This window comes from Camelus dromedarius, chromosome 32, assembly GCF_036321535.1.
Source record: "Camelus dromedarius isolate mCamDro1 chromosome 32, mCamDro1.pat, whole genome shotgun sequence".
Lineage (NCBI taxonomy): Eukaryota > Metazoa > Chordata > Mammalia > Artiodactyla > Camelidae > Camelus > Camelus dromedarius.
In genome coordinates this window covers 22,992,129-23,017,815 of record NC_087467.1, presented here as the reverse complement: position 1 = coordinate 23,017,815, position 25,687 = coordinate 22,992,129, and the positions used below count along the sequence as shown (strand labels likewise).

The window sequence follows — 25,687 nt, the reverse complement described above, 5'->3', positions numbered from 1 at the left end:
AGAGAGTGGACTGGACGGGGCGAGGGGGTAGGGGCTGGTTCCCAGGAAAAGTGAGGGCAGCCCGGGCCTGCGAGGCGGACGGTGGTCCAGCAACCGAGGGGCAGCCACCCGGGCCTGGGACGTGCCCCAAGGCTGGCCGAGGTCAGGGCCAAGACCGTGACGGGCCTCTTCACTTCTTACCTGCAGTTTCTGGGAAGGCCCCTTTCCTCCCGCTTGTCTAGCTTGGGATTAACCTCGAGGTGTGGGGTTACACTTTGCCGTCAGCACACTCTGGTGGCCCCGGTGAACTCAAAACCCAAGAGAAGCCACTGGAAATGGGTTCACAGCTCCGCCGGGCCTGCCGGATGGGACCTTCCCAGCTCGTGGAAGTCCCATGTCCCAGGCCCCATAGTCTCCCGGGATGGCTGGTCACCCGATAAAGGCATCATGCTGTGGCCAAAGTCATCGCTGGAGACAGAGGCCTCCACATGGTGGCCGGCAGCGGGCAGCTGAGGACAGAGGTCGGCTGCTGCCTGGTCCTCGTGGGCCCTGCCTGAGTGGCTCGGACAAGCGGCGTCCCCTCCCTCGGAGGGCCAGCAGGCAGGTCCACGTGGAGACTGACCCAGGGCCAGTTCAGTGCAGACCTGCCCAGGGCCCCACGAGGCAGAGCTTCCCCCGCAAACCCCAGTTCACACCGAGCTGCCCCTCCTCCTGCTCAGTGTGGATGAAGGCACAATGACATTTCTACAGATGGACTGTCCAGGGCATTTCAGTACCCGAGGACCTTAGGGTGAGGCAGGAGTTGAGAGAACAGTTCTAAACTGAATTTCCTCGATTCACCAGAACTGTTGGAATGACAGTCATGGGGCTATTGAGAACGATTCTTCTCTTTGATCGCCAGGTGCTTCTTTTGGAATCTTACCGTCTTCAGGAACAGTGTAATTTGCATACTCTGGAAAATAATCTTCGATTTTTGATTTCCCTGCCAAGACTTTTTCCGCCAGCATGTCCTGCTTGTTCAAGAACAAGATGATGGAGATGGTCCGTAACCACCTGGGAAGGGGGAGGAAACACACGTGGGTCCGCAGGATGAGAAGGCACCTCCAGTGCAGGTGTCACCCATGAGCACAACAGCGCAGCCGCCCTGCTGACGAGGTCCAGGGTGTGGAGTCACGTGCTGCACCAGCACTGCAGGCCCCACTCCACTGGCAGGAGGAACGTCAGCTCCACTGGGAGGCACCTTTCCTGGCACCAAAGCCAAGGTTCACGTAATGAGTAAATGCACCCGGATTTCTGTGGGGTAATTTACTAATCAAAGGTCAGACAAGCAGGAGGACTTCAAGCTCTAACAACAGACAACGCAGCATCTGACAGCCCGAGTGCTGGGGTCGCTGAGTTCTCCCTCCGCTGCCTCCGAGCAGGCGGGGGGGGGCCCTCGGGACCGAGCGGGGGTTCAGGGTCCAGGTCAGGGACTGTCACCTCGGAAGACAAGCCGAGGGAGGGTCTGAGCATGTCCCCTTTAAGGGGAAGCAGATAGACGTTGAGAACCAGTGTGAGACGAGGTTGCCTGTGCAAACCAGCACATTCTAGCCCATTACGTCAAAGGAGCCAGTGGTCAGGGGAACCTGTCACTTCGGAGTTAGGCTGACACGTGGTCGGGGAACTTACTACGAACTAGAAACACCATCCACTTCCTCCCCAGTGGAAACGGCCTGTTTCTTCTAGTTATAAAATACCCCTTGTGAAAATGAATCTTTACTTGTAGAAAATACACAGAAAAAAGTCAAATGTAATCATACCCAGAGATACTATTTGAATTTTTATGTTTTTACTTACAGGTCTTTTTTCTATCCTCACATATATTTACAAAACTAAGATCATGGTGTTTTTAAATTTCCTTTCTCATTTACCAACACGGTGGCCATTTTCCCCAAGTGACTGCATACATGTATGTGTGTGTACGTGGGTGTGTGGACATCCATGCAAGTATGTATGTGTTATACACATAAATGCATGCGCTTCTAATGACTCCAGAGCATTTCCCTGAGTTCCTCGTATTTCTTGACACACTTTCTTTACCATTAACTGTCTTGATGCTGTAGAGCTGAGAACAGCTCCTGAACGTTTGTTAGAGAAATATGTTTCTGATAATCCAAACCCCCTGCAAGAACAGCTGCGGTTTCCTGTGCTCCTTGGTGACACTTCAGAGGGAACTCTGACCTCCACCTGCACAGGGAGGCACTGCGTGTGTGTCTGGCGGACAGTAACTAACAGGCGCCATCGCTGCTGCCACCTTCACACACAGTGACCCTAGACTGTGAAGGGTCTCGGGACAATCTGGTTATTCGTGGAAGTTTCGAGGGGCACTTCCTAAATTTTAAAAACCAAACAAAACTAACTTTGAACCCTATGTGATCTCAGGCTCCCCAAACTGAGATATGGATTCTCTTGACAAAGCAGGATCAGAGCTACATCAGAGAACAGCCCCACCCTCGGTGAATCTGCACATGAGACGGACTGTAGACGTTACCACCAGGAAGGAAGGCGTCTGGAGGACGGAAGTGAAAGTGAGTGGTGTGGTGTGCACGTCAGACCCGGAGGGACCCAGGCGCGCGCACGTCGGACCTGGAGGGACCCAGGCCTCATGGTTTCGTCACCTGTTGTTCCAGATGCTTTCGAAGAGGTCCAGGGACTCGCGCAGCCTGTTGGTGTTGTTGTCCTCGCGGATGACCATGTTGTAGCTGCTGCAGGCCGCCACGTAGATGATGGCGGTGACATCTGGTGGGGAGGGGGGAGGGAGGCAGGGCGGTTAGAGCGGATCCGGGAGAGAGCCCGCCCCGTGCACACGTGTCCAGGGACCTTGCCCCTCGGGGACCACGAGACAAAAAGGGTTTCCGGAAGGCGGGTGCCCCTGGGCCTCCCAGACTAGCAAAGGTGAGCGCGAGCTCCGGGCGCTCGGCTCGCGTATCTGGGGGCTCATGCTCAGGGCGTCTCACGGGGGAGCAGACTGAAAGCTATGTAAGCACAGTGGCAGGATGGAGTGTGCACATCCCCATTTCTAGAGATGGAGCGTGGAAATCACCGTTGAAGCACTGAATCCATTTTCTTCTCTCGTCCCTCTGGCCTCCGACATCAAACATGCTGCGGGGGACACGGGGGTCAATTACCCGGGGAGGGAGGGGCTGCCTTCTTCGCTCCCCAGGGGACCTCGCAGACTGGGGCCCATACCCCGAAACTTCCCCAGGCCTGACCCTTGCCCTGAAGTCCGCAGCCTGTGGGCGCCCCTCTCCTCCCACTGGCCCGGAGGCCCCCCGCTGCCTGGCCTCCGCGTGTCCAGCTCAGACGCCTCCCGCCCGCATCCTGTTGGGACTTCAGGATGGGCACGCAGTCTGGGCGTGGCAGTGATGTCTGTCCCGGCTTCCCTGGTGCCCAGGCCGATCCCCTGACCCCACGCCTGGGGCCCCGCAAGAAGGGCCCTGCCCGCATCCCCGCAGAGGCTCCTCCACCACACACTTACTGAAAGTTGACTTTATCCACTTGGAATCGAGTCTCAAAAATCCCTGACGTCAGAACTCTGCACCTGAGAAGGTCCTGGGGGCAGGAAGAAAAGCAAACCCGGTGACCCCGATCCAGAGGGGCAGGCCGGGGGCCGTGGGTCATCGGGAGTTCAAGTCATACTCCCTTCCGCGCAAAAGAGACAGTAAAAACTCAGACGGGGCCGTCCCAGTCCCCAGAGGAAGACACGCGGACCACATGGCCCCGGAGACCAGCGGCCGCGCCGCCATCCTCTGTGGGGGTTTCTCCGAGCCGCTCAGGACCGCTTCCCACTGCTGCACGTCCCGACCACCAGCCGCCGCTGCGCCCGGACGCCGCCCACTCGGGGTCGCACTCTTGGGTGAGAAGCCACAGAAGCGACCCTCTGCGCTCAGGGGCCGTGAGCTTCCTGAGCGGGATGCTGGCTGCCTGTGGATGGGCCCCCCTGTTCTGCCTGTGCCTGCTCCTGAGGGAAAGGCCGAGGTGCTCCTGAGGCGGGAGAGCCGTAGCTTCACGAAGCTGACCACGCTGCACGCTTGTCACGTGTCACCTAACCCAGCGGGATGTTAACCTCCCTCCGCCCCCACAATGCTTCCAGCAGTGGGGAGGGGCCGCTCCTCTCAGCCTGAAGTGTTCTGACGGACCAGCACGACCAGCTCAAGATCGGGAAGTCCCGACAGCTCCATCAGCTGGGTGCTTCTGAGCTCCCGGGGCCACCTCCCAGAGGGATGGACTCAGGGGACAGCAAGGAGCTCGGACCCCTGGGGGCAGAGAGCCTCCAGGAGGGGCCCCACCAGGCCCCCCAGGGGACAGGGACACTGGGAGTGTTGGAGGGTCAGTTTGAGCAGAGACTCTAACCTCCTTGGGGTTCACTAGCTCGAGGGGCGTCTGGGGGCTTCGGAGCTGAACCAGGCAGGCTTCTCCAAGTCCCTGTAGGCACCTGGGGGTCAGAGGTTGCGGGGACACAGGAGGTCCCCCTCTGCTGCTGACACACGTGCCGTGGGCGTTTTTCTCCGCCTCACCCCAAGTGGGACGTGGCCCACAGTGTGTTTGGGGTCTGTGACCCTGGACTGAACAGTTTCTGAGCTGGGAACCACGGTTAGTCTCTCTGTGGATGGCTCCAGGAGGAAGGGGAGGGCGGCTTCCCTCTGCACAGATACAATCATCTCGATGCTGGCAGTCTGGAAGTCTGAGGGCAACAGGTCGGGGGGCAAGACGCAGGGTGCAGTGACCATACCGCGCGCTCACGCAAGCCCTGCACAGACAGCCTGCAAGGAGAGGTGGCACGGAGGACCTCCCCCCGAGCATGCTGTCAGATGAGCGCCGGGCGTGCCAGGGCCCTGGCCTCCTACCTGGTCGGTGGGCGTGTAGTCCACCAGGCTGACGCTGTCGATTCTCTCCAGGAAGCTGAAAAGAAAGCCAGAGCTGCTCACAGGTGCCCGAGACGTCCTTCCGGGCTGTGGGGCAGGTACAGAGGACGGGGCAGCACAGGCCCCCGGAGTTCCCGCCTTGTGTCCTGGGTGTGCGTCTCCCTGGCAGGTCAGCGTCCTGATGAGGGGCCGGACCTCAGGCTGCCCTCCTCCCTCTCCCATTGCGCAGACCCTGGGAGGGACGGGCCTCCTCGCGGGGCTGCTCCACAAGGAGGCCATGTGGGGATGAGGCACAACGTGGGAGGCGGGAGATGGTCCTTCAGTGCAAGACCGTCCCAGGAGGACGCAGAGCTGAGTGTGAGCCGAGCCCGGTGCACAGGCCTGGCGGAGGCTGTGAGTGTGCGGCTGGTCCCCGGCGGCCTGGTGTGTCACCGACACAGGGAGGGAGGGAAGGACACGGGTCTGTAGGAGCCTGGCCCCGCTGATGCTCGCTCTCCGCCTGCAGAGAGGCCGCGTCCACCTTGTCTCAAAGGCCCTCCTCCTCCTGTCAAGCCTGCTCTCTTTCTCTTCCCAGCGCTTCCCATGGCCTGACGAGCTTCACACGCAGTTGTTTATCTGTTTCTTATCTGTGATTAAAGAAGGGTTCACATATTGCGGTGCAGGGAAGTCATTTTGGCTCAAACACGAGTTAACTTGAATTTGATGCTAACTAGAACAGCCTGTCTGTGGCCCATCAGACGTACATTGTACATCTGCTTTAGCTACTATAGAAAAGAGCACGCTGGCCAGAAGTGAAGAAGGTCCACGTTAAAAATACAGATTAAACGCTGCCCTTCCCGGGACGCCAGTGCTGGTCCTCCTTTGATGATGAGACTCCCTCCCCGGGTGCCGAGGGCACGCTGCTGGTCTGTTCTGTTCTGTTTTTTTCTTTTTTATTAACCTTGAAGAAATGTAACCCCGACTTGTTTAATGTTCTTTGTTCTGACCAGACATAAAACTGCTGAAACCCTGTTTCTCTGGAGCAGTTCCTCACAGTGATCTGGGAAGTGGGCTTCTGGGCTAGTCCTCAGTTTGGCTCACATAAAACTCTCCTATTCTTATTATTGGTTGTTTACTGATTTTTTGTCAATATCTGTCTCTTCCTCCAAACGCGAGGCCCCCAGGGCGGGTCTGCCTTGTTGGCCCAGGTTCCCGGCACCTGGTGCGGCCGGCCCCCACGTAGCTGTGGGATGAACGCTGTCCACGCCCTCCTCCTCCCGCAGCTGAGAGCAGGCATGAGCAGGCGGCTGAGAGGCACGCCCACCACGGACACAGAGGCCCGGGGCTGTGAGCAGAGGACCACTTCCCGGGGGGTGGCAGGGGCTTCAGGAGGGGATGCACGTGAGGACCAGGAGGCTCCAAGTGACCTGTGCCCACCTGGACGGGGTGTCCCTGTGGTCAGGGGGGGTCCGGCCTGGGGACAGTGAACATGACACAGGCCAGAGGGACATGGCCCGCCTCCCCACCCAGATGCTGTGCTGTCCACCACAGGTGTCTGAAGTGACGCGCTGCTGGTCCTCGCTCCCAGCCCGGTGCCTGTGAGCTTCCACACCACAGACGTGGGGGCCACCTCCCACCGGCACACGATCCCCTCCCCCGCCGGCACCGCAGCCTGAAATGCAGGGGCAGGGGTGTCACAGACCCAGCAAGACCGCCTCCCGCCCTGGCCAGGGCGCTGCGTCCCACCGCAGAGCTGAGGCAGGGCCGCACAACTTACAGCGGGGGGAGCTCGCTCCCACCGGGCACCAGAAGAAAAGCAGCTGAACGCGACATACTTCGGCTTTGTTCACTGTCTCCCGCCACAGCTGGGGAGGTTAGCATTTGCAGAAGTGTTTTCATCCTCACCCGCCTTGCTTGAGATGGACTCGGAGCATTTCGCACGTCTGCTCCCCCACTGCAGTCAGGGCCCCTGCGGCCGGGGCGGGGCCGGGCCGGGGCCGTGACCGCGGGAAGATGGAACTACTCTGTTTAACGCCTTTAAACACCTGGGTCTGAAGAAAAGCACCGGCGAAATTTCATTAGGATGCACTTTAAATGATTTCTTTTGTGAAAAATGCCATAAGCTGGAGCTCTGTCAAGGCAGGTAAAAAACTTCTCAGCGTGGTCTTGGGGTTTACTGCATGACGCTTACTTCCTTGATATAAAGATACAAGGGAAGTGTTACCAAGAGTGACAGAGCACCAGGCCGTCCCCACGCGCAGCGGGGCCGAGGTCCAGGCAGCGTCAGAGGTGTCCTCAGACCAGGACTGGCCTCTGCAGACCCCCGGCACCACGCTGTACACCTGAGCCCCCGCCCCGCAGCCCTGGGGGATGAGCCTGCTCCGGGAAGCACTATGCCGCCTCCTCCCCGCCCGAGGCTGTCCTCTCGGTCACCTGGACGGGACACCCGATGACTCACGTCCTGCTCCTCCCCTCAGGGTACAGTCCACCCTGAATCCGGTCTCCAAGCCCTTGGCAATCTGTCCCACCTCTTCCTCATTCTTTTTGACGCCAAACCCTCAATTCCACTCAGATCCCCATGGAGTTTTCGGCTTTTCAGGCCTTCGTGTAATTTCCAGTTTTTTTTTCTTGGAAGCCCCAGATTGAACCCTCTCTCCCTGTTCTAAGAAGCCAATTCTATGGAACAGAATTGAAAGCCCAGAATAAACCTGCACATATATGGACAATTAACTGATGACAAAGGAGCAAAGAACATACACTGGACGAGGGGCAGGCTCTGGGGAAGCTGGACAGCCACATGCAGGAGAACCAAAGCAGACCACGCTCAAAAGTCCACTCGGAACGGATGCAAGACCTGAATGTGAGACCTGAACCCACACAGCTCCTAGAAAGCACAGGCAGTGCGCTCTTGGACACTGGTCTTTCTTGGACAATGTCTTTCCAGAGGTGTCTCCTCAGGCAACAGAAAGAAAATTAGAAGTAAACAAATGGGACTACATCAAACTAGAAAGCTTCCGCACAGCAAAGGAGACTGCCAGCCAAGCGAACAGCCTGCTGAACGGGAGAAGACATTTGGAAACCATGTATCTGATCAGGGGCTAGTATCCAAAATACATGAAGAACTCATGCAACCCAGCAATAAAAGAACAAACAACTGATTTAAAAATGGGCAGGAGAGCCAAATAGACACTTTTCCAGAGAAAACATACAGATGGCCAACAGGTACGTGGAAAGAGGTTCAACCCTGCTACTCATCAGGGAAGTGCAAACAGAACCACAGTGAGATGTCCCCTCACAGCCGTCAGACTGCTATCACCAAAGAGAACACAAGTATCAACGTGGGCGAGGATGTGGAGAAAAGGGAGCCCCCGTGCACTGCTGGTGGGACTGTAAATTAGTGCAGCCCCTGTGGAAGAGTATGGAGGTTCCTCAAACTAAAAACTGAGCTACTGTACGCCAGCAATGCCACTCTGGGGAAGATACCCAAAGGAAATGAAAACACCTATTTGAAAAGATACCTGCACCCCTGTTCACTGCAGCACTGTTTACAGGAGCCAAGACGTACGTATACAGTGGAATAATATTTAGTCACGAAAAGGATGAAACCTTGCCATTTGTGACATGGATAACCTTGAGGGTATTACGCCAAGTAAAACAAATCAGATGGAGAAAGACAAATATCATATGATTTCATTCACGTGTGGAACACAAAACACAAACAAAAATAAATGAGCAAACCAAACACGTAGATACAGAGAACAGAGTCGTGGTTACCAGAGGGGGAGAGGGGAGGGAAATGGGTGAAGGGAGTCAACTAACTACATGGTGACAGACGGAAAGTACACTTTTGGTGGTGTGCTCAATGCAGATGTAGAAATATAATAAAAAATAAGAGAAGGCAAACAAGCCAGTTCTAACCACCAGGGAGGCTATAATCCCCCCGTGCAGTTACTGGTTCACGGCTGGATTAGCGCCGTCCACGCCCTCTGCTGTGATCTACCCCCTTTATAGGTCGAGGTCTAACACGCGGTGTGCAAGGAGCACCCAACTAAGTGTTCGTCTCAACTCTTCCACACCTGCACACACCTCTGCATTTTCCTGTTTGCCTAGGCCTCGCCTAACTCCACCGAGGGCCGTTTATCACAGAAGCACGTCTTTTATTTCTGGAAGGAAGCCCAGAGAGCCAGCACCTGATAGACTTTAGTCTAAATCTTGTGCTGTATTCGGCAGTTCTGGGTAAAGACTCTTTGGGAGGGAGGCTTACAGATGGGAAAAGCGGGTGCAGACATGGATTTGGAGGAACGCTGAGCAGGAAAAGGACTCGGGCTCCCGAGGGCACACTGGGCTCTGCCCAGTGCCCACCGCACCCTCCGTGCACTCACGGAGGGAGGGCGCCCAGGGCAGGTGGGCATCCATGCTGGAGACCCAGCCTGGAGCCCGCTGAGCTGGGCCCCCCGACCAGGCCCAGGAATCGTGACTCCGACACCCTGATCCTGCTCCAGATGGAATGTACCACCTAGTTGTAGGGAAAGGAACCCAGGAAAACCAGGCAGGAATTCTGCTCATTCCAATCAGTTGATTAAAAGAGAAAGAAAGACAAGACAGGAGCCTGTTTGGTTAATGTCTGAGGGCTCTCATTTTTTTGCCAAACCCCTCAAGGCCCTGAGCTCTGGGTTTTGGCCACAGAAACACCTCCATGAGGGTGTCATGCTCACTGCAGATGAGATCTGGGACACGCAGTGCCTCCCCTCTGCTAACAATGTGAGCATGGCTGACCTGAGGCCACGTTCAGTTAATAAGATTGTCAGGATGGGGCTCAGTCCAGGTGGCTCTCCAAATCAAAGACCGCAGGGGGCCCCCACCTGAGAGGTGAACGCGCATCGACACTCCTTCAGGAGCAGCAGCTTCAGTAAGAAAGCCCTCCAGTAGTGCACTCACCATGTGGCCTGAGACAAACTCAACAGTCCACGGCACAGACTAAAAGTACGCTCTAAATCCATCTGGAAACCGCATTTGAAGGCAGAAAAATAAAAAGAGAAGGTAAGAGTAAACACTGCACCAGTGGTTGCATGGAAGATGAACCATCTCTTTGGATCCTCAGTAAATTCTCTCCTTAGCCTGGAAGTATCAATGTGAGGAAGAATCCTGTTCTCGTGAAGAAACAAACTATTACAGCAAAGAAATAACAACTTAGGCGTCTAAAATATGCATGTAAATACCGTGCCAACCAGACAGACATTCCGGTTGCTAAGGGTGAGTCTGGGAATCCACCACGATTTCTGAACCAAATCTACCTCTGAATTCTTATTCCTTCAATAGCTTTTTAAACAGGATGTGCACTCATGTGCAGTAACATGCAATGTAAAATGACCTATTTGACAAAGTTCTATGGCTTCCATTTCAGCATTTCAACAACTGCAAAAGTGAGGAAATAACTCGTGGGCTTGGTATGCTTTTGAAAATATTTATGTTTCATAGAAAGGTACATTCATATAGTTTGAAATGAACATATTTAAGAAAGTCCAAGCATATACAAGCTTTGTTTAACCTCACAAAATAGATTAGTTTTGTTGGGAGTATCTGCGCTATAAAAGGGTCCTCGATTTACCAAACGATCAACACTAAGCTAATTTTTAGGTTGTAATTATTTTTTTCCAGTCTGAAGAGGGGGTGGGGCTCACGCTGTATTCACACACAGCTGTCTCCGTGCAACCATGTGAATCACAGGAGACACCAAAAAAGGACAAGTTTTAGAAAGATTTGCGGCTGACATCTGACAGGTGTGCCTTACGGAAAACTCTGGAACAGCATCCAGTCAGAATGACACTTAGTATGAGGCTCGGTCAGCATCTGCACAAACCTCTTCGTTTTCTCCCCCTTAAACACGCGCACTAACACAGGAGAGTGTTATAATGGTGAATACTTGGTGACGAATCTCTCAAAGGACTTGGAGGAATATTTTTAATTATCTGAAATAATTCTCTCATGGAGAAATCTTCCAGTGAAGGAAAGGTTTTAAAAGTGTTGCTTTAAGACAAAATAAGAAATGCAAATAATTAGGCCCTAAAATGCAGTTCTAATTTTATTTCTATTTTTGATTAAGATCAAAACAAAACCTATGCGCACACACAGTCCCAGGGCTTCCTCAATCAACAGCTCTTTGGCAATGTTAAAGTGAGTAACATGACTGCCATGCTAAGCAGCGTACCTTATAAGAAGCCCAATTAAAGTATTAAATAGGAAAATAACTAGAAACTTATTAGAAAAGTTCCCTTGAAAAAAAAGTCCCATGTTAAACTTTGTAAATCTTAACATAAATGAATAATTTCCTCTTATAATAAGTGGATGTTACATGGCATTTCCCCCGTTATTAAAATGACAACTACCACATGAAGAATTTATATAACGCAGACAGTAAGAGAGTATTATGCAAGAAAGTCCTAGGGTAATTTTAGTGTAAGTTATGAGAACAGATTAATAGTCAACTGTACTCTCGATTTGATGCCAAAAAAGAAAAGATGCGCAGAATAGCACTGTCCTTAAATAAGGTCGCGGATGAGGTGTTGACAGCCCTGTAGTCAATCTAAGTAATCACCACCTGTCAACTCTAGATATTATCAGTTATAATACACACACACACACTCACACACACCCCTTCAATTTTTATAATTCGGGCAGAAAACTGAATTCCCAGGAATTAGAGTTTTGACCAAATTTTGGAGAAACATTCATACACACCAAGTTAACTAGTTCTGTTAGAAGGCAGCTATAAAAATACAGGTCATCACAAGCTATACAGAACTTCAGAATCCCGTCAGGAGAGGAGAGAGCCTGGGTAGAACAGTCTTCAGTAGAGGGCAGTTCAGCATTCCGGCACGCTGCGAATTTCTGGTGTAGGGTGTCTCTTCCGATGCGCCGCGGCCTCAGCGCGGGTCCTGCGGTCACACCTGGTCCCGCAGGCGGGCCAGTCTCTGGGACAGCTCGTCCTGCTCGGCCGAGGCCACGCTGGTGCCCACCGAGCCGGTCTGGCCCTGCGGCAGCTCCATGTTGAGGTCGAGGCCGGCCTCGTCGGCCATCTCCTGCAGCAGCATGTCCACCTGGTTCTGGGGGGTGGTCAGCGTCGTCGTGCTGCTCATCGTGTCTTCCATCTGCTGCGTCTGCACGTCCAGCGTCTCAAACTGGTGCTCGAACTTGTCCATCAGGGCGGAGATCTTCTCCAGATTCATGGTCTTCAGCGTCGCGTCCATCGACTTCACCACACCGGCCATCGACTTGGTCACCTTGCCCATCGTCACGGCCGTCTGGACCCTGGCGGCCACCGCATCGACCCGCGCACTCATTCTCAGGAAATTCACCGCCTGGTTCTTCTGGCGAATCGCATTCTCGGCGTGAATCCTCGCAACTTCCATGTTGCCCTTCTGAATGGCCTTCTTAATTTTGGCCTTCTCAGCCTTTTCCTCCTTGTCGCATTTTTTGGCACTCCTGCTTAGTTCTTTGGCCGCGAACTTCAGGTTGAACAGGTGTTTCTCCATGTTGGACATGGTCGGACGGCTCCTCGGGGTCGTCGGCCAGGGCCGAGGTGGGCGCGGAAGGAGGAAGGAACCGGGAGTTCGCTTCTGGCCGCCGCTCCTTTGTTTTGGTCCCACTTCCTGCTTCTCCTGGGCGAGGCGCGGGAGGTGACGTCATCTCCCGGCGCCTGGGCGAGGGCCACGTGACACGCGGAGCTGGGGCGGGGCTCCACGGGACGCCCGGCGCTGGGGCGGGGCCCGCGGGGCGCACGGCACCCGGGGCGGGGCCCGCGGGACGCACAGCGCCGGGGGCGGGGCTCCGGCCGCCCCGCGCGGACCTGCGCGCCGCCGCGCGGACGCTGGCGCGCGGACGCGGACGCTGGCGCGCGGACCCGGACGCGCGCTGTCCTGGCCGAGTTCCCCGCGGTGGTTACGGTACTGAAACATGAGTAAACGCACAGAGAGGCGTGTCCGCACACCTCCTTAGACACGGAAGGATGGTCCGGCGCTGCTCATAAAAAGTGCCCAAAGTCAGACCTTGGCGGCCTGAGTGTCCGCCCCCAGGTGTGCGGACCGCAGCCCTCTCCGTCCGCACTGGCGACGTCCGCTTTCCGGGGAACCTGGGCCCTTCATGCGTTAACAACGAAGCAGAACGAAGGCTGATCGCTGACCGGCCTCGCGGTCTTTGAGGACAGGTGGGCTGCAGGGGGTGAAAGTACCTCCCCGACGGCGGACTGGTGAAAAGACACTTACACCGCGGCGATTCGGCTTGTGGGTGACTTGCCAGCAACCGCCATCCAAAAATCCTCCACTGAATCCTTAGTAAAAAGACATCTTTTGCCGATAGGACTCTGGTGTTTTATAACTATCCAAGGACCCTGATTCCCATTTCAGTCTGACAGGCTGATCTGTCAGGCTGCGTTACGCAGGCAGAGGCTGGGAGGCACCAGGCCGGCGCCCGCTGCCACTGCGCCGGGCACCCCTCAGCGTGCGGGCCCTCGCCTTCTAGAAACATTCCTCCCGAAGAGCAGTAACGGCATATAAAGGCCCAGCCCGCCCCAGTGAGCTGGGCTGAACATGAATTCTGAGCGTAATTTTGTTTGCTGTAGTTTTAACGCAGTTTCCCCGTCCCTCTGGGTCTCCTGTGATAATTCGCCAGTGGTGCTGTTGTCACCTGCGTTTCCATAAAGCACAGTTCTCGTTGTAGCACTCTCTTCCTCTAAAACCTGGGCAGAAAGGCACCTGGCAGACACGGCTCCCACCCTCCCTTTTCTGCCCCTCCCCTGGTGCCAGTCAAGCCAGACGGAAGCATCGTTTGTGTCACTTTGTCACCGTGGATGAGACGGGATGGTCCTCCCTCTGCACACTGTCCTGCTGCTTGGGCTCTACCTCGCGAACCTCTGCCTACTGAATCCTATGTCTGCTCAAAAGCTGCCTCCTCCGTGAAGCCTCCCAGGACTCCCTCCTCCACACTGCCCCTGCAGGCACGTCTGCACGGCACACAGGGCAGGCCGCCTGGCACCGCCCGCGGGTACCTGTTATGTGAGCCACGTGGCAGCAGAGAACAGTCTTATTCCCTTCCCGCTGTGTAACCAGCAAGCCCTCCACATGCAGCAGGCATGTGTATTGTATCCACTGAAGCTTGGCTGCACTGACCTGTGGCCAAGGCGCCAGGACAGGACCCTAGTTAGATGCTTCGCCAAGATTACTTTCTTACCCTAAAGCAGAACTCTTTCTTCACATGAGACATTTCTAGAAACAGAATATAAAAAAACCAAGAGAGGGAAGAAATCTGTCTGAAGTGGAGCTCAGAGGGCCTACAGCCCCTGTGCGGCTCACCTGCCACCTGAGCCACCCTTTCTTTTGGGCCCCTGGCCTCGTCCAGTTTCGCTTCGTGACAAAGTCTAATTGGGTGAGAGGGTCTGACAGACTGTGAGGGCAGCGACAACTACGTTTATTCAGTGTGGGCGTGCTGGCTTGTTCTGGGCGCTTCCCGTGAACCCATCACGTCCTCACAAGCCCCAGGGGGTAGATACTATCAGCAGCTCCAGCTCACAGGCAGGAAGACTGAAGCACCAGACCTGAGCCATTGGCCAGGGCCACACCTGCTGAGTGTGTGGAGCAGGCTCCATGGATGCGGCGGGACCAGTAATAAAACAACGGGGGCCAGTCAGTTAACAGGGACAGAAGACCAGTCCTCTCTGGCTTTTCTCTGAGCCCAGCGTACCTGTGGGCCCCCTGACCCTGGAGAGCTGGGGGCAAGGCCTCCTCCCCCGACTGCGCTGTCCTCCCCAAGACCTCCTACTCACTAAACAGCAGCACCTCCGCACCAAGTTCTTCCTTTGGATTCTTAGGACTCAGCCTCTTTCCTGCACCCACACCCTGCCTTCCGCTGAGGGCCACGCTTCAGGGTCAGGTCAGAGTGTCCTGCTTCCAGGGGGAGGGCACAGCTCAGCGGCTCGGCGGCACAGCGCCTGCTTACCAGGCAGGAGGTGCGGGCTTCAGCGCCTAGTACCCCCTTTAGGAACAATGAAAACACGCAAACAGGATTATGGTTCCCTTTTCGTGTCTCTAGGAAAGGGGAGACTGCTTTGGGAGCATGCAAGGTTATCAAGGGAGACTTTGGTCCCATGACCAGTCTGGTGGCACAGAAGAACCTCTGGTCTCTCTTCATGGTGTGAAAAAGAGCATACAGCCCATTGCCAAAGTAGAAAGGTTTTGTTTTTAGGACTGTCAGAACGTTTTTAGTGAAGTGCAGACGGTTCTAGAAAGCTGCAAGTCCAACTGGTTAGTTAGTTATATCATAAAATGGTGGAAGAAAAATATGCTACAATTTGGTACCTGTGGCCTATTCGTTCCTACCTTTCTTTAAATCAACACAAAAGGTGAAACTGGAGATACTTACGGAGGACCTGTGGCTTGAATTCACTGGAAAAGAATCATTTGCTAAACGTAAAGGCAAAAAAAAGCAGACAAGAAAATTACTTTATTGCGTGTTAAAATATTACTGAATTCTTATAGGCAGCTTTCTAGGGGTTTTGAAATGTTTTGCCCCAGTTTCTCTTTCAGCGCTCCCCCTCACTTCCCACGTTTATATCTGTGTATTTATTTGTGTTGATCTGCTCAGTAGCTGTCTGTCCCTTCCGACTGTCCAGGTGACATTTTGAAAGTTCGCTACTTTGCACCTAGTCTCAAAATAGTGTGCCTTGGCGAAGACGTGAAACTACGAAGAAGCTCACACATGACTGGTGGGAGTGTCGGTGACAGCAGCTCTCCTTTTTACCTAATAATGTTAAAGTGTGCATCATGGGCAGCGGCTCCACCTCGATTATCCGCCCCAGAGGAATCTTAGAAGATATATTTAGCCACTGCATACGTCTTAGCAGAGTCATGGCAGAGCGGTTTCTTTCTTAGCCCTGGGGAGCTGGTACGATGAATCTTTCATCCCCTCTTCGCAGAAATAATGCCCAACACTCGAGGGTCACCCCGACACATGACAGAGCAGGAAACCCTGGCCCGCCGTGCGCTGAACCGCTGTCCTAGGAATGAAACTGTCAGGGAGCAGACGGAACCTGGATCTCCTCAGGTACGTGCACACAAGCACAGAACGAAGCCTGGATCTGAAAGGCAGCTCTCCGTTGATATCATGGGGTCTAACTATTATGTAACCAGCGGAGTCCCGCGTGAGGAAGGGATTTAACTCTCACCACTGGCGCCTGTACTAACCTACGGCAGGCTGTGCTTTCTCCCTTTTTTGAAAGCTTTCTTTGATGTGAAATCACCAAAGGGCACCCTCCTTACTTCCTCAATCCTGTTTTAAAGGCTTTAATTACACTTCCTGATGTGTGAACACGTCCTCGCCGTTTACTGGGAGGAGGGGAGAGCTTGTGTACCGTTCGGTTTACTGCGGCAGTTTTCTCTGAGTGAAGACTCCTGCTGGAAGGGAGGCCACGCAGGGCCAGGACCCGGAGCTCCGTTCTGTGAAGGCTGCGTGGGGGTCCGCCCGCCGCGCGGACAGACACGCTGCGTCTCCCAGACGTCACACGGTGGACGCTGGCGTTGTTTCCGCTTTCTGGCTGTTTTGAATAACACTGCTGTGAACACGTACTGTGTCTGTATCTGAGCTTTGTAGAGAGATTAATCCGTATACGTGAGGATGGCAGACTGGAAACAGTAGACAGAGCAGGGAAAGAACAGGTATGACCTAAAAGTCTGTTGGTTTCAGAGGCTTTTTGAACACCTACTGTGTGCGGGGCTGTGTTCCAGGCACAGCGGTGGACACTGATGCCCCGTGACCATCCAGCCGTGGAACAGGCACCCGTCTGGAATGGAGAGCTGGAACAGCCTGATGAGACTCAGCTACTCATCAGCAACTGTCTGATGAGACGCCACCGTGTCAGGCACTTCCTGGGGGAGAGCAGCTCTGGGTCCGAGGGAACTAACAGCTATAACGTTACCTGCTAGTTTCCATAAAGACGACTGTTCAGCGAGATTAAAACATACGGGAATTCTATTTTGAATCAGCATTTTTGTTTTTCCTTTTCTCCCCTCTTCTCTTTAAGCTGATTTTAAAAAGGAAAGTGAGACTGCGAAATCTGAAATCATGTGCTTCTCATGCTGGATGGCCTCCGCAGCATTGTCTTGAAGTTTCGGGGGGGGGTAGATTATGTTTTCAGTTAGTTCTCTTGGGTACACACCGAGGGACCGCCGTGTCACATGGTAATCCTAGGTTTAACTTTTCCAGGAACCACCAGGCTGTCTTCCACAAGGGCTGCACCATTTCACATTCCCACCAGAAGTGTATGAGCGCCCCAGTTTTACCTTGTCCTCGCCAACATCTGTTTATCCCTGACTTTTTGAGTCTAGCCATCCTGGTGGCTGTGAAGTGGTGCCTCACCAGGGTTTCGGTTTGCGTTTCCCCAGCAGCTGACGGTGCCGAACGTCTTTTCAGGCTTGTTGGTAACTTTCGTATCTTACTGGGGAAATGTCTCTTCTGATCCTCTGCTCGCCTGAAAACTGGATTATTTATCTTTTTATTATTGCTTTGTAAGAGAGTTCTTTATATATTCTAGATACAAGTAACTTATCAGATACATGATTTACAAACATTCTCCCTCTTCTGTGATTTATCCTGATGTGTCCTGACCCTTGAGGCATTCTGTGCAGAACCAAGCTGTCCTGCCTGTCACTTGCAAACCGGGTTCATGAGACGAATTAGACAGAAATGGAAAGTTGAAGAGAGTGACTTCAGAATCTGAGAAAATGGGTGGCCTTGTGAAAATTCACTTTTTATAAACTTGGAGCCACTGTCATCTTCAAAATCTACTGTGTGGCAGTGCCTGGCACACATCTGAAGCTCACATAATGTTTGTTAAACTTTTCTTTTCAATTTTAACTTATTTATTATTATTTTTTTAAAATGGAAGTATAGTTGATTTACAATGCTGTGCCAGTTTCTGGTGTACAGCATAGTAACTCAGCTATATATGTATATTCCTTTTCATGTTCTTTTTCATTATTGGCTATTGTAAGGCCCTGAATACAGTTCCCTGTGCTGTACAGTGGGACCATGCTGTTCGTCTGTTTTACACACAGTAGTTAGTAGCTGCAAATCTCGAACTCCCAGTTTATCTGGACTGTCCTGACAGCTCAGGTTCAAGGACTGGGGAGCTGTGAGACTCAGACCGGGGTGAGAGGAAGGACGTGGCCCCCACGCTTCTGCCGGCAGCAGAGGGCAGCTGTGGGGCGTGCTGGGAGTCACTTCGCCTTTGCCCTGCTCCTCTCTTTTCTGGCATGTTCTCTCCCTCAGGGAGTGTCTTCTACTCCCATTATGTAAACAGAGGTACCCTGACGGTGAGGATCACGGAGACACACGTGTGCGTGTGCGCAGCAGCAGAACCCACCCTCTGAGCTACAGTTTCAAGTCAGATTAAGCCAAGTCTGATTGTACCATCCTGCGCTAAAGATCCAATTTTCTCCGACTTCCCTTCTCCCAAAATAGCTGTTTCCATGACTACAGAATCACGCATTATTAGGACTTAGAGGAAGTGCATTTGGGGGATAACGCAGCTAGGGTTGTTCTCAATTTTCGCAGTGGGAACGGGATGAAATACAGTCTCTGGTCATGTGCTCAGCTTGTTTGATGCCTCAGAGACACTCATTTTTACCAAAAGCGCAACACATAAAGCTCACAATAGTGACTGTTCCCACGCTCCTCCAGCCAGCTCAGCGGTGGCGTTGGACCGGGCAGTGCCCACGCCCTCCCCGCAGCCCCTGCTCAGGGATGCAGAGGGGCCGCTGACTGTGCCGTGTGGCGGGGACAAGGCTGGATGGGGACCAGGCTGCCTGGCTGTTAGCAAACCCATCCGCCCCGTTTCCCTGGGTCTGGCCTGCGGATTACGGAGCAGCCGGCTGGGCAGCGACAGGGGTGAGAGGTGGTAGCGCCTGGCAGCAGGAACAGGAGGGCTGGTGCTTCTGACTCAAGAGTTGCTTCAGAGACTCCAGCTCTGAAAAATCCCTTTTTTTAAAAAAAATTTATCTTTAAAATTTTTTTTTTAAAGTGGCAGTTTCTATTCATTTATCTGTTTGTTTTAATGGCGGTACTAGGGACGGAACCCAGGACCTTGTGCCTGCTAAGCACGCACTCTACCCTGGAGCTACACCTGCCCACCTCCAAACGCTGTTCTGGTTAATTAGACTCTTCTTAGTAAAGGGTGTCTTTAGGGGAGGATCGCCGAGGCGCTCGGTGGTCATCGGGGTGTGTGGGGCAGGTCGGGGCGCGTCTCGGCCGCAGCTCCCCGGGGCCTGCGGGCTGAGGGGCTGTGGCCAGTCCTGGGCCGTGGAGAGGAGGAGGGGAGGTCGAGTCCTCCCAAGACCACCTGGGCCCAGAGGGCCTCTTGCCCCCTCCGCAGGGCTCCCTCCCCACACACTGCTCCTGAAACCGCCTCCTGGGGCTGAGGGTCCGGGCTCGGCGCCCTCTTCTCCCTCTCCTCCCGCCTGCTGTGTTCCCACATCTCAAGGCTCCATCCCATCACTGGGCGGGTACCATCCACACCTGTGTCGCCACTGTGTCTGAGCTCCCGGCTCCCACATCCAACTGCTTGACCCCTCTCAGCGACCCCTGTCAGCTCAACTCGGCTTCTCCGCACCAGAGCTTGGTCTCTTCCTCTGTCCTCCTGTCAACACCGTCTCCTGGGTTCCAGCCTCACTCGACAGCACCGTGACGTACCCCCTCGTCACCCTTGACCCCTCTCCTCCACCTCCCTCACCCCACTTACCACCCGTGTCCCTGTGTCCCCACGGCTCACCTCCACGGCCGCCACTGCACCCACGGGTCCTGCCGCCTCCACTCACCCTCCACGCAGAGCCACAGTGACCCCGACAACTCCCCCTTCCAGCCCACAACCACAGGCTGCCTTTGGAGGAAAAGCCAGGTTCCCCGGTGGGGCTTCAGCCACTGACCTCTCCCACCTGTCAGTGCTGGGGACACGCCTGGGACCCCTACCCCATCCCACTCGGGTCCTCGCCTGTCACAGGCAACGGAGCCTGAGCCCCCCTAATGAGCAAGGGCCGGGGGCCACCAGTGCCCCCACCTGCAGTCAGCATTGCGGCGCAGCGTCAGCCCCCCGCACTGCAGACCTGCCTCCCAGCGTCACGAAGCCCGGGTCTGACGCGCGCGGAGCCTCTTCCACGAGTGGGACCGTTTGGGGTTTACAGACTTAGGGTGTAAAATAGCTTATTTCTTGCTGCCTGAAGAGTCACGTACGACGTGGACTTAACTACGGCTATTGCTGCCAGTAGAGCAAACACAGGGAGAACGCCCCACGAACATTTCTCTGGGGACCGCTGCTCTCTCACAGGGGTGAGATGGAGTCCAAGACGGCAAGAGGAAACAGGAAAGCGGGCGTTTCACGGAAAACCTGCACCGGCCTAGGCACCAGAGCCCTGTCCTTACTTCTCGTCTCTCAGGTTTTCATCAGACGCTTGCTATTATGTTAATGCAGCACGTGGATGTATGTGGCGTGTGCAAGTACTGCAACGTGCTAGGGTGCGCTGGGGCTCTAGGCTGCCTTGCGTGTGGGCTGGCCTCATTGCTTCAAGCAAGAGCTTGGCTTGACTGGAGATGTTGCTATTATTTTAAATTGTAACTTGAAAGCCCCTGCTCCCAAATAAAAAATAACAACGAACACCTAAGTTCACCGCAATTTACAAATACACCTGGAACTCTGCAGAAGGCAAACCACGAACAGGCCTGCAAACAGAGACCCGGGTGCACCGGGCACAGCCGTTTCCGGGTCCTCCCCGAGAAGGACCGCTGCTGGGCTCTCGGCTCCCCTCTACGAGACACGTCTCACTCTGAAAGTTATTTCTCTCGGGAGCTGCTCCCTGTTCGTTCCCCGCACCCAGGAAACTTCGGGAATCCGGGGGGGCGGCACAGGCAGGGCGCGGCCCCTGCCGGGGTCGGGGGCAGACTCACTACTGAGCGCAGTCGATGAGCTGGTACTCGTTGGACCTCTCAAAGCACGCCTTCACGCCTTCGTCATCCCACAGTTTCTTCACGTGATCGAAGAATTCCTGAAATGTGAAAAAGTGACAACTAAGAACACACGTGTGTTTCCATCTCCTGAAAGTTAAATGTACAAGGAAGCTGCCAAAAATCTGCAGGGAACATGTGAATCCTCTTCTTGGTGGAGGTCGCCCTCCACACGGTGCCAGGCCTGCATCTCATCGCTCGACCGACTGCTCACTCCTGTCATGCCAGGAAGTTCTCCAGAATGAAACGACAGCTCATAGGTTAATGACAGGGGTCAACTGTAAACACAAGTAGGAATCTAGACTTCTCGGTGCTCAGCAACTCAACTGGCAGAACGGACGCCTCAGCCGTGAATACACACACTTGTTACACACTCAGTTCCGTCTTGGCCACTGTCTTTTACATTTTCTAGGTGAGCCGTGATTATGAATAGACATGTTGACAAATCTGGCCCAGAAGCGCTAAGAACACAAGAAAGAAACCTTCAAAACTACACTCGTTAGGGATAGTGATTTGCTGCGAAGAGTTTAGAAACTAAGTGCGAGCCAGGATTTTGGTTTGCACACGGTGCTCAGCTCCATCCAGTGCGGCCCCAGCAGCCTTTGAAAAGGGAACTCACCCATCTCTGTAAAGGTGGCTTGATGAAGGCACACTCCCAAAATTACCCAAATCAGCGTCACAGTGCTGTGGCAGCAGATGACTCTACCTTAGCGGCTAAACAGAGAAGAAGTGACGTATGTTTTCACAAAGCGCTTTGTCAGAGGACGTACACCCCTTCCCACCCCGGGAAGCACCCGCTTCTATCCCTGGTCTGCGCGGAGGGGTCTGGGGTGCCCCCTCCAGGAAACAGCCGATGCCCCCTCCCAAGAATCAGAGGAGACTTTGCCGGGAAAGAAACTGGAGTTGGCGCTTTTCTTAGAGACTCACGATTCCTTCTAAGGATGGACCCAAGTACTGTGGGGCCTGATGCTTGTATAAGTGGGGGGGCTTCTCTGAAAAAAGGAAAAAGGAACTGTGAGTACCGATGAGGAGTTCTCAGACCTTCGTGGGGATTTCCCGGGACGCGGCTGCGCTTGCTTGCTTTTCATTCGGGAAAACATGACATTTGCAGGAGCAGAGAGGTAACTGCCCCTGCCCGGGACTCACGGGGTGGCTTCCACGTTTAGCAAGGCAGGGCCATTTCTTTTCTTTTGACCATTTTCTTTTAACTGAACCTCATGCCCTTGTCTCTCGCCTTCGTTATTTTACAGCAGCTGACACCACACTGTTTTATTTCAACATGTTTCTAAATGATAAACGCTTTTTAAAAGTCACAGCCACCATACCATTGTCTCAAACAAAGATACACACGCAAGTAAAGAAATGATCAGGTGAAATCTTAACTGCCCAGTCAGCCAGGACAGCTTCTCTAGCTGGAGCTCAGCACTCGGCCCGAGCCTGGCTAGAATTTGCATAGGCTTGCTAAAAGAACTGGGAAATAAATACGAGGAATAATTTTAGTCTGCCTCCATTAGCAACGGAGATGGATAACACTAAATAAAAATAATTTCAGTGTTGTGTGCGTGCGTGCGTGTGTCTGAAAGGAAAGGGTTAGTCCCAGTGAAGGTTCTGACATCCAAGACTGCCGCGACGTGGAGGGCGTACAAAGAAAAGTCCTGAGTGACGTCTCGCAAGCTCCCCTGTACCGCTGAGGAGGGGGTCACCCTGGGATCGCCATGCATTTCAGCCACTGCGATACACGGACACGAACGTTACTCTTACGCAAGGAGTCTGCGTTGTGTTACAGAAAGTAAAAGTTGTAATGACACCAGACCAAACCTACCTTCGAAAAGCAAGGCTCTACATTTTTACAGCATATTTTTGATTTTTAAATCAAAATTTAAACTAAAATTTAAAAAATTAAATACTAGCTCGTCCTTTTTATATTAAAGCACTTTCCCTCTGGTTCTGTTGTTCAAACCTTCCTGCAGATGTAAAGGGCGCTCAGAGCCAGCCTGGAGTTCTCAGGAGACACAATGTTTTGTTTTGTTTTGTTCTTGCTTTTAAATTCCTTACAACTGCTTTAGAATAGAAATAAAGGCATGACAGTAAGAAACGTAAAAAAACTCCTGCATGATTTCTCTGCGAATAGAATACAATAAAACAACTCTGGCTATACTGACACTTAGGATAAATTTTTAATTTTTTTTTAAAGCCTCCCCAGCCTGAGGTCACAGCCTGAGTTGAATTCCACAAAGGACTGCTTTTTTTTTCAATTTTATTTAACTTAATTTACTTCTTTGGCGGGGAGGTAATTAGGCTTATTTATTTATTTTTAAACGTTGGTGCCGGGGACTGAACCCAGGACCTCGTGCAGGCTAGGCACACACTCCAGCCCTGAGCTCTACCCTCCCTTCCATTTTTCCTTTCTGAAATAAAATCAAAAGCATAATATTTCTCAGCTCATGAAATGGATGCTGTCCAGTGGTTTGCACGGCACCCAGGTCTCAGGTGGAGCTCCCTGCCCACGAGCTGCCCTGTCCTGAGGCTGCTGGAAACCGTCACTGAGTTGAGCGAAAAAATGGTATTCCCTATGCTCCATGTTCTTCCTAGGATGACTTCTGGAAGACATTCCTGTTTAACTTTAGTATCAGGAAGGTGTTTTGCATTTCTCAAGCAACTGCTTTTTAAGTTTTATTTTGAATTTTTCATCCTGTGGGCCCTGTGACGTCTTTTCCACTTACGTCACTGAGCTGACTGCTCGGGACCCTGGAAGTCTGGCTTGGGGGTGGGTTCTACACTCTGGGTACTGACCTCAATTCTGCTCCCACGTAACTTACTTTCCTGCCCCAGCCTCATTCTGCTGTGCTTTTCAGTGTTTTTATTAACTTGCATTACAACTTTGTGAGTGGCACTAGGAACCAGTTGAAGCAAAAGTAAATATTAGTGGAACCTTCCACGGTAACTTCCTGAACAAGGGCCACCACCCTCATCCAATGGGCTTAGAAATAAACAGGCGGTTTCGGTTACACGAGTAGCCACTTAGATGGAATTTTCTGAAGCTCAAGTTTCGGTCTGACCCATTAAAAACGCACCTACGGAACTGAATCCCTCAGAGAGCAGAAGGCTCTCGGAGGTTTCCGCCATTCCTTTTTATCTGGTGGATATCAAGGGGAAAGTCTGTGCGGGATCTAGTTAGCACTAGGATTTTGTTGTTCATAATCTCTGTCCACCCTCAGGTCTAATGTAAATATGGTGTGCTGAAAACTCTAGTCAGGGACAGCTTTCAGAACCTGTGCCAAAAAACCCAAACGAACTACAGACAGTCGTCAGGAGTCTTTCCAGGCGCGAAGCACGGCTCCGGGGGTGACAACCACAGCAAGCAACCACACGTGAAGCGGGGCTCGCTCCTGGCCTCTCCCGAGGGCCCCGTGTGTCCCAGGCAATGTCCCGAGGGTCTCCCAGCCAAGGTCCCATCAGACTCTGATACCCGGCCCCGTAGGTGATTTAGCCCCCGTGTTACAGACGGCAAGATGAGAAGGACCCCGCGTCCTTTATGGCTGCTCGCGCTCGCTGGACCAGGAAGCGATCACCCTGGACTCACACGCAGGCTCGGGATGGGGCCGGCCTCCTCCTCCCCTGCCGAGGGGAGTTCCCTGCGGCTGGAGGCCAGAGGGGGCCAACGAAGCCTACAGCACACACCAGCCTCGTCTATTTCCCCTCTCAGGACTGCCCACTTTTCTCTTAGAATCGTTTCTGACAGCTTTTTGGGGTGTATTTCATGTGCCAGAAAATTCACCCATTTATTTATCCAGCCACGCACCCACCAACACAGCCAAGTGGTGGAACACCTCCCCCTGGCCCCTCCCCCACCTCGGGCAGCTGTCAGTCCACTTCGCTAGGTCTCTAGAGTTTTGCCTTTTCTAGAAATTGCACATGAATGAAGTCATGCAGCGCTTTGTGTCTGGCTGCTTTCACTTATGTGGTATTTCTGACACTCGCCCATTTCGTTCTGTGGATTAGCAGCTTCTGAAAACAATTGCTGAGTTCTACTCCGTTGTGTGGACCGAGCACCTTTTGTGCATCATTCGCCAGTGGGTGGATGTGTGGGTTACTTCTGGTTTGGGGCCGTTATGAGTGACGCTGCTGGGAATATCTGCGTGCCAGGCTTTGTACGGACTTTCGTTTTCATCTCTTTTGGCTCAATACCCAGGAGTGGAATTGCTGGGTTACACGGCAGGTGCATGTTTAACTTTAAAAAGCTACTAAATTGTTTTCCAAAGTGGCCGTTGCATTCCCATCATCAACAGTGAGGTCTAGGGGTTCTTGTTCCTCCAAACCTCACCAATACTTGGTTTTGTCAGTCCTTTAATTTTAATGACTCCCAAGGGTGTACAGTGGCATCCAGCTTCCCTGCTGGCCAGTGATGTCACGCATCTTTTCATGTGACTGTTGGCTGCTTGCATGTCTTCTTTTGGAAGTGTCTGTTGAAGTATTTTTCCCATGAAAAACCGGGTTGTATGTCTTCTTAAGTTTTAATTTTTAAGAGTCAGAGATTTTAAAAGATTGTGTGGATTCAAACCTTTGTCAGTTACAGGTTTTGCAAATACTTTCTCCCAAAATGTGGCTTGTATTTTAATCTTCCCAAGCATGTTTTGATGAGCAAAGCTATTAATTTTGATGATGTGCATTTAAGTAATTTTTCCTTTTCACTTTTATGCTTTTTTGTGTTCTAAGGAATCTCTGCCTAACCCAAAGTGATAAGGTTTTCCTTCAAGTTTTCTTAAAGTTCTACATTTTTAGCT

The 25,687-nt window shown here is 53.0% G+C and overlaps 2 protein-coding genes across 4 annotated transcripts in view; both read right to left on the bottom strand.

Annotated features, from left to right (window-relative positions):
- GNAL (G protein subunit alpha L) overlaps positions 1-25,687 on the bottom strand; it is a 71,249-nt gene that overhangs the window by 5,893 nt on the left and 39,669 nt on the right. For all 3 annotated transcript variants that reach the window (XM_064481637.1, XM_064481638.1, XM_031439219.2), the window contains 6 exons: positions 20,847-20,944; positions 4,866-4,920; positions 3,497-3,570; positions 3,062-3,120; positions 2,637-2,757; positions 902-1,032 (listed from right to left, as the gene is read on the bottom strand). In XM_064481637.1, the coding sequence (XP_064337707.1) occupies positions 902-1,032; positions 2,637-2,757; positions 3,062-3,120; positions 3,497-3,570; positions 4,866-4,920; positions 20,847-20,944 (538 nt within the window). The remainder of the gene's footprint in view (positions 1-901; positions 1,033-2,636; positions 2,758-3,061; positions 3,121-3,496; positions 3,571-4,865; positions 4,921-20,846; positions 20,945-25,687) is intronic.
- CHMP1B (charged multivesicular body protein 1B) lies at positions 10,313-12,537 on the bottom strand. The gene has a single exon (XM_031439222.2). The coding sequence runs from the start codon at positions 12,401-12,403 to the stop codon at positions 11,804-11,806; it is 600 nt and encodes a 199-aa protein (XP_031295082.1). The 5' UTR covers positions 12,404-12,537; the 3' UTR covers positions 10,313-11,803.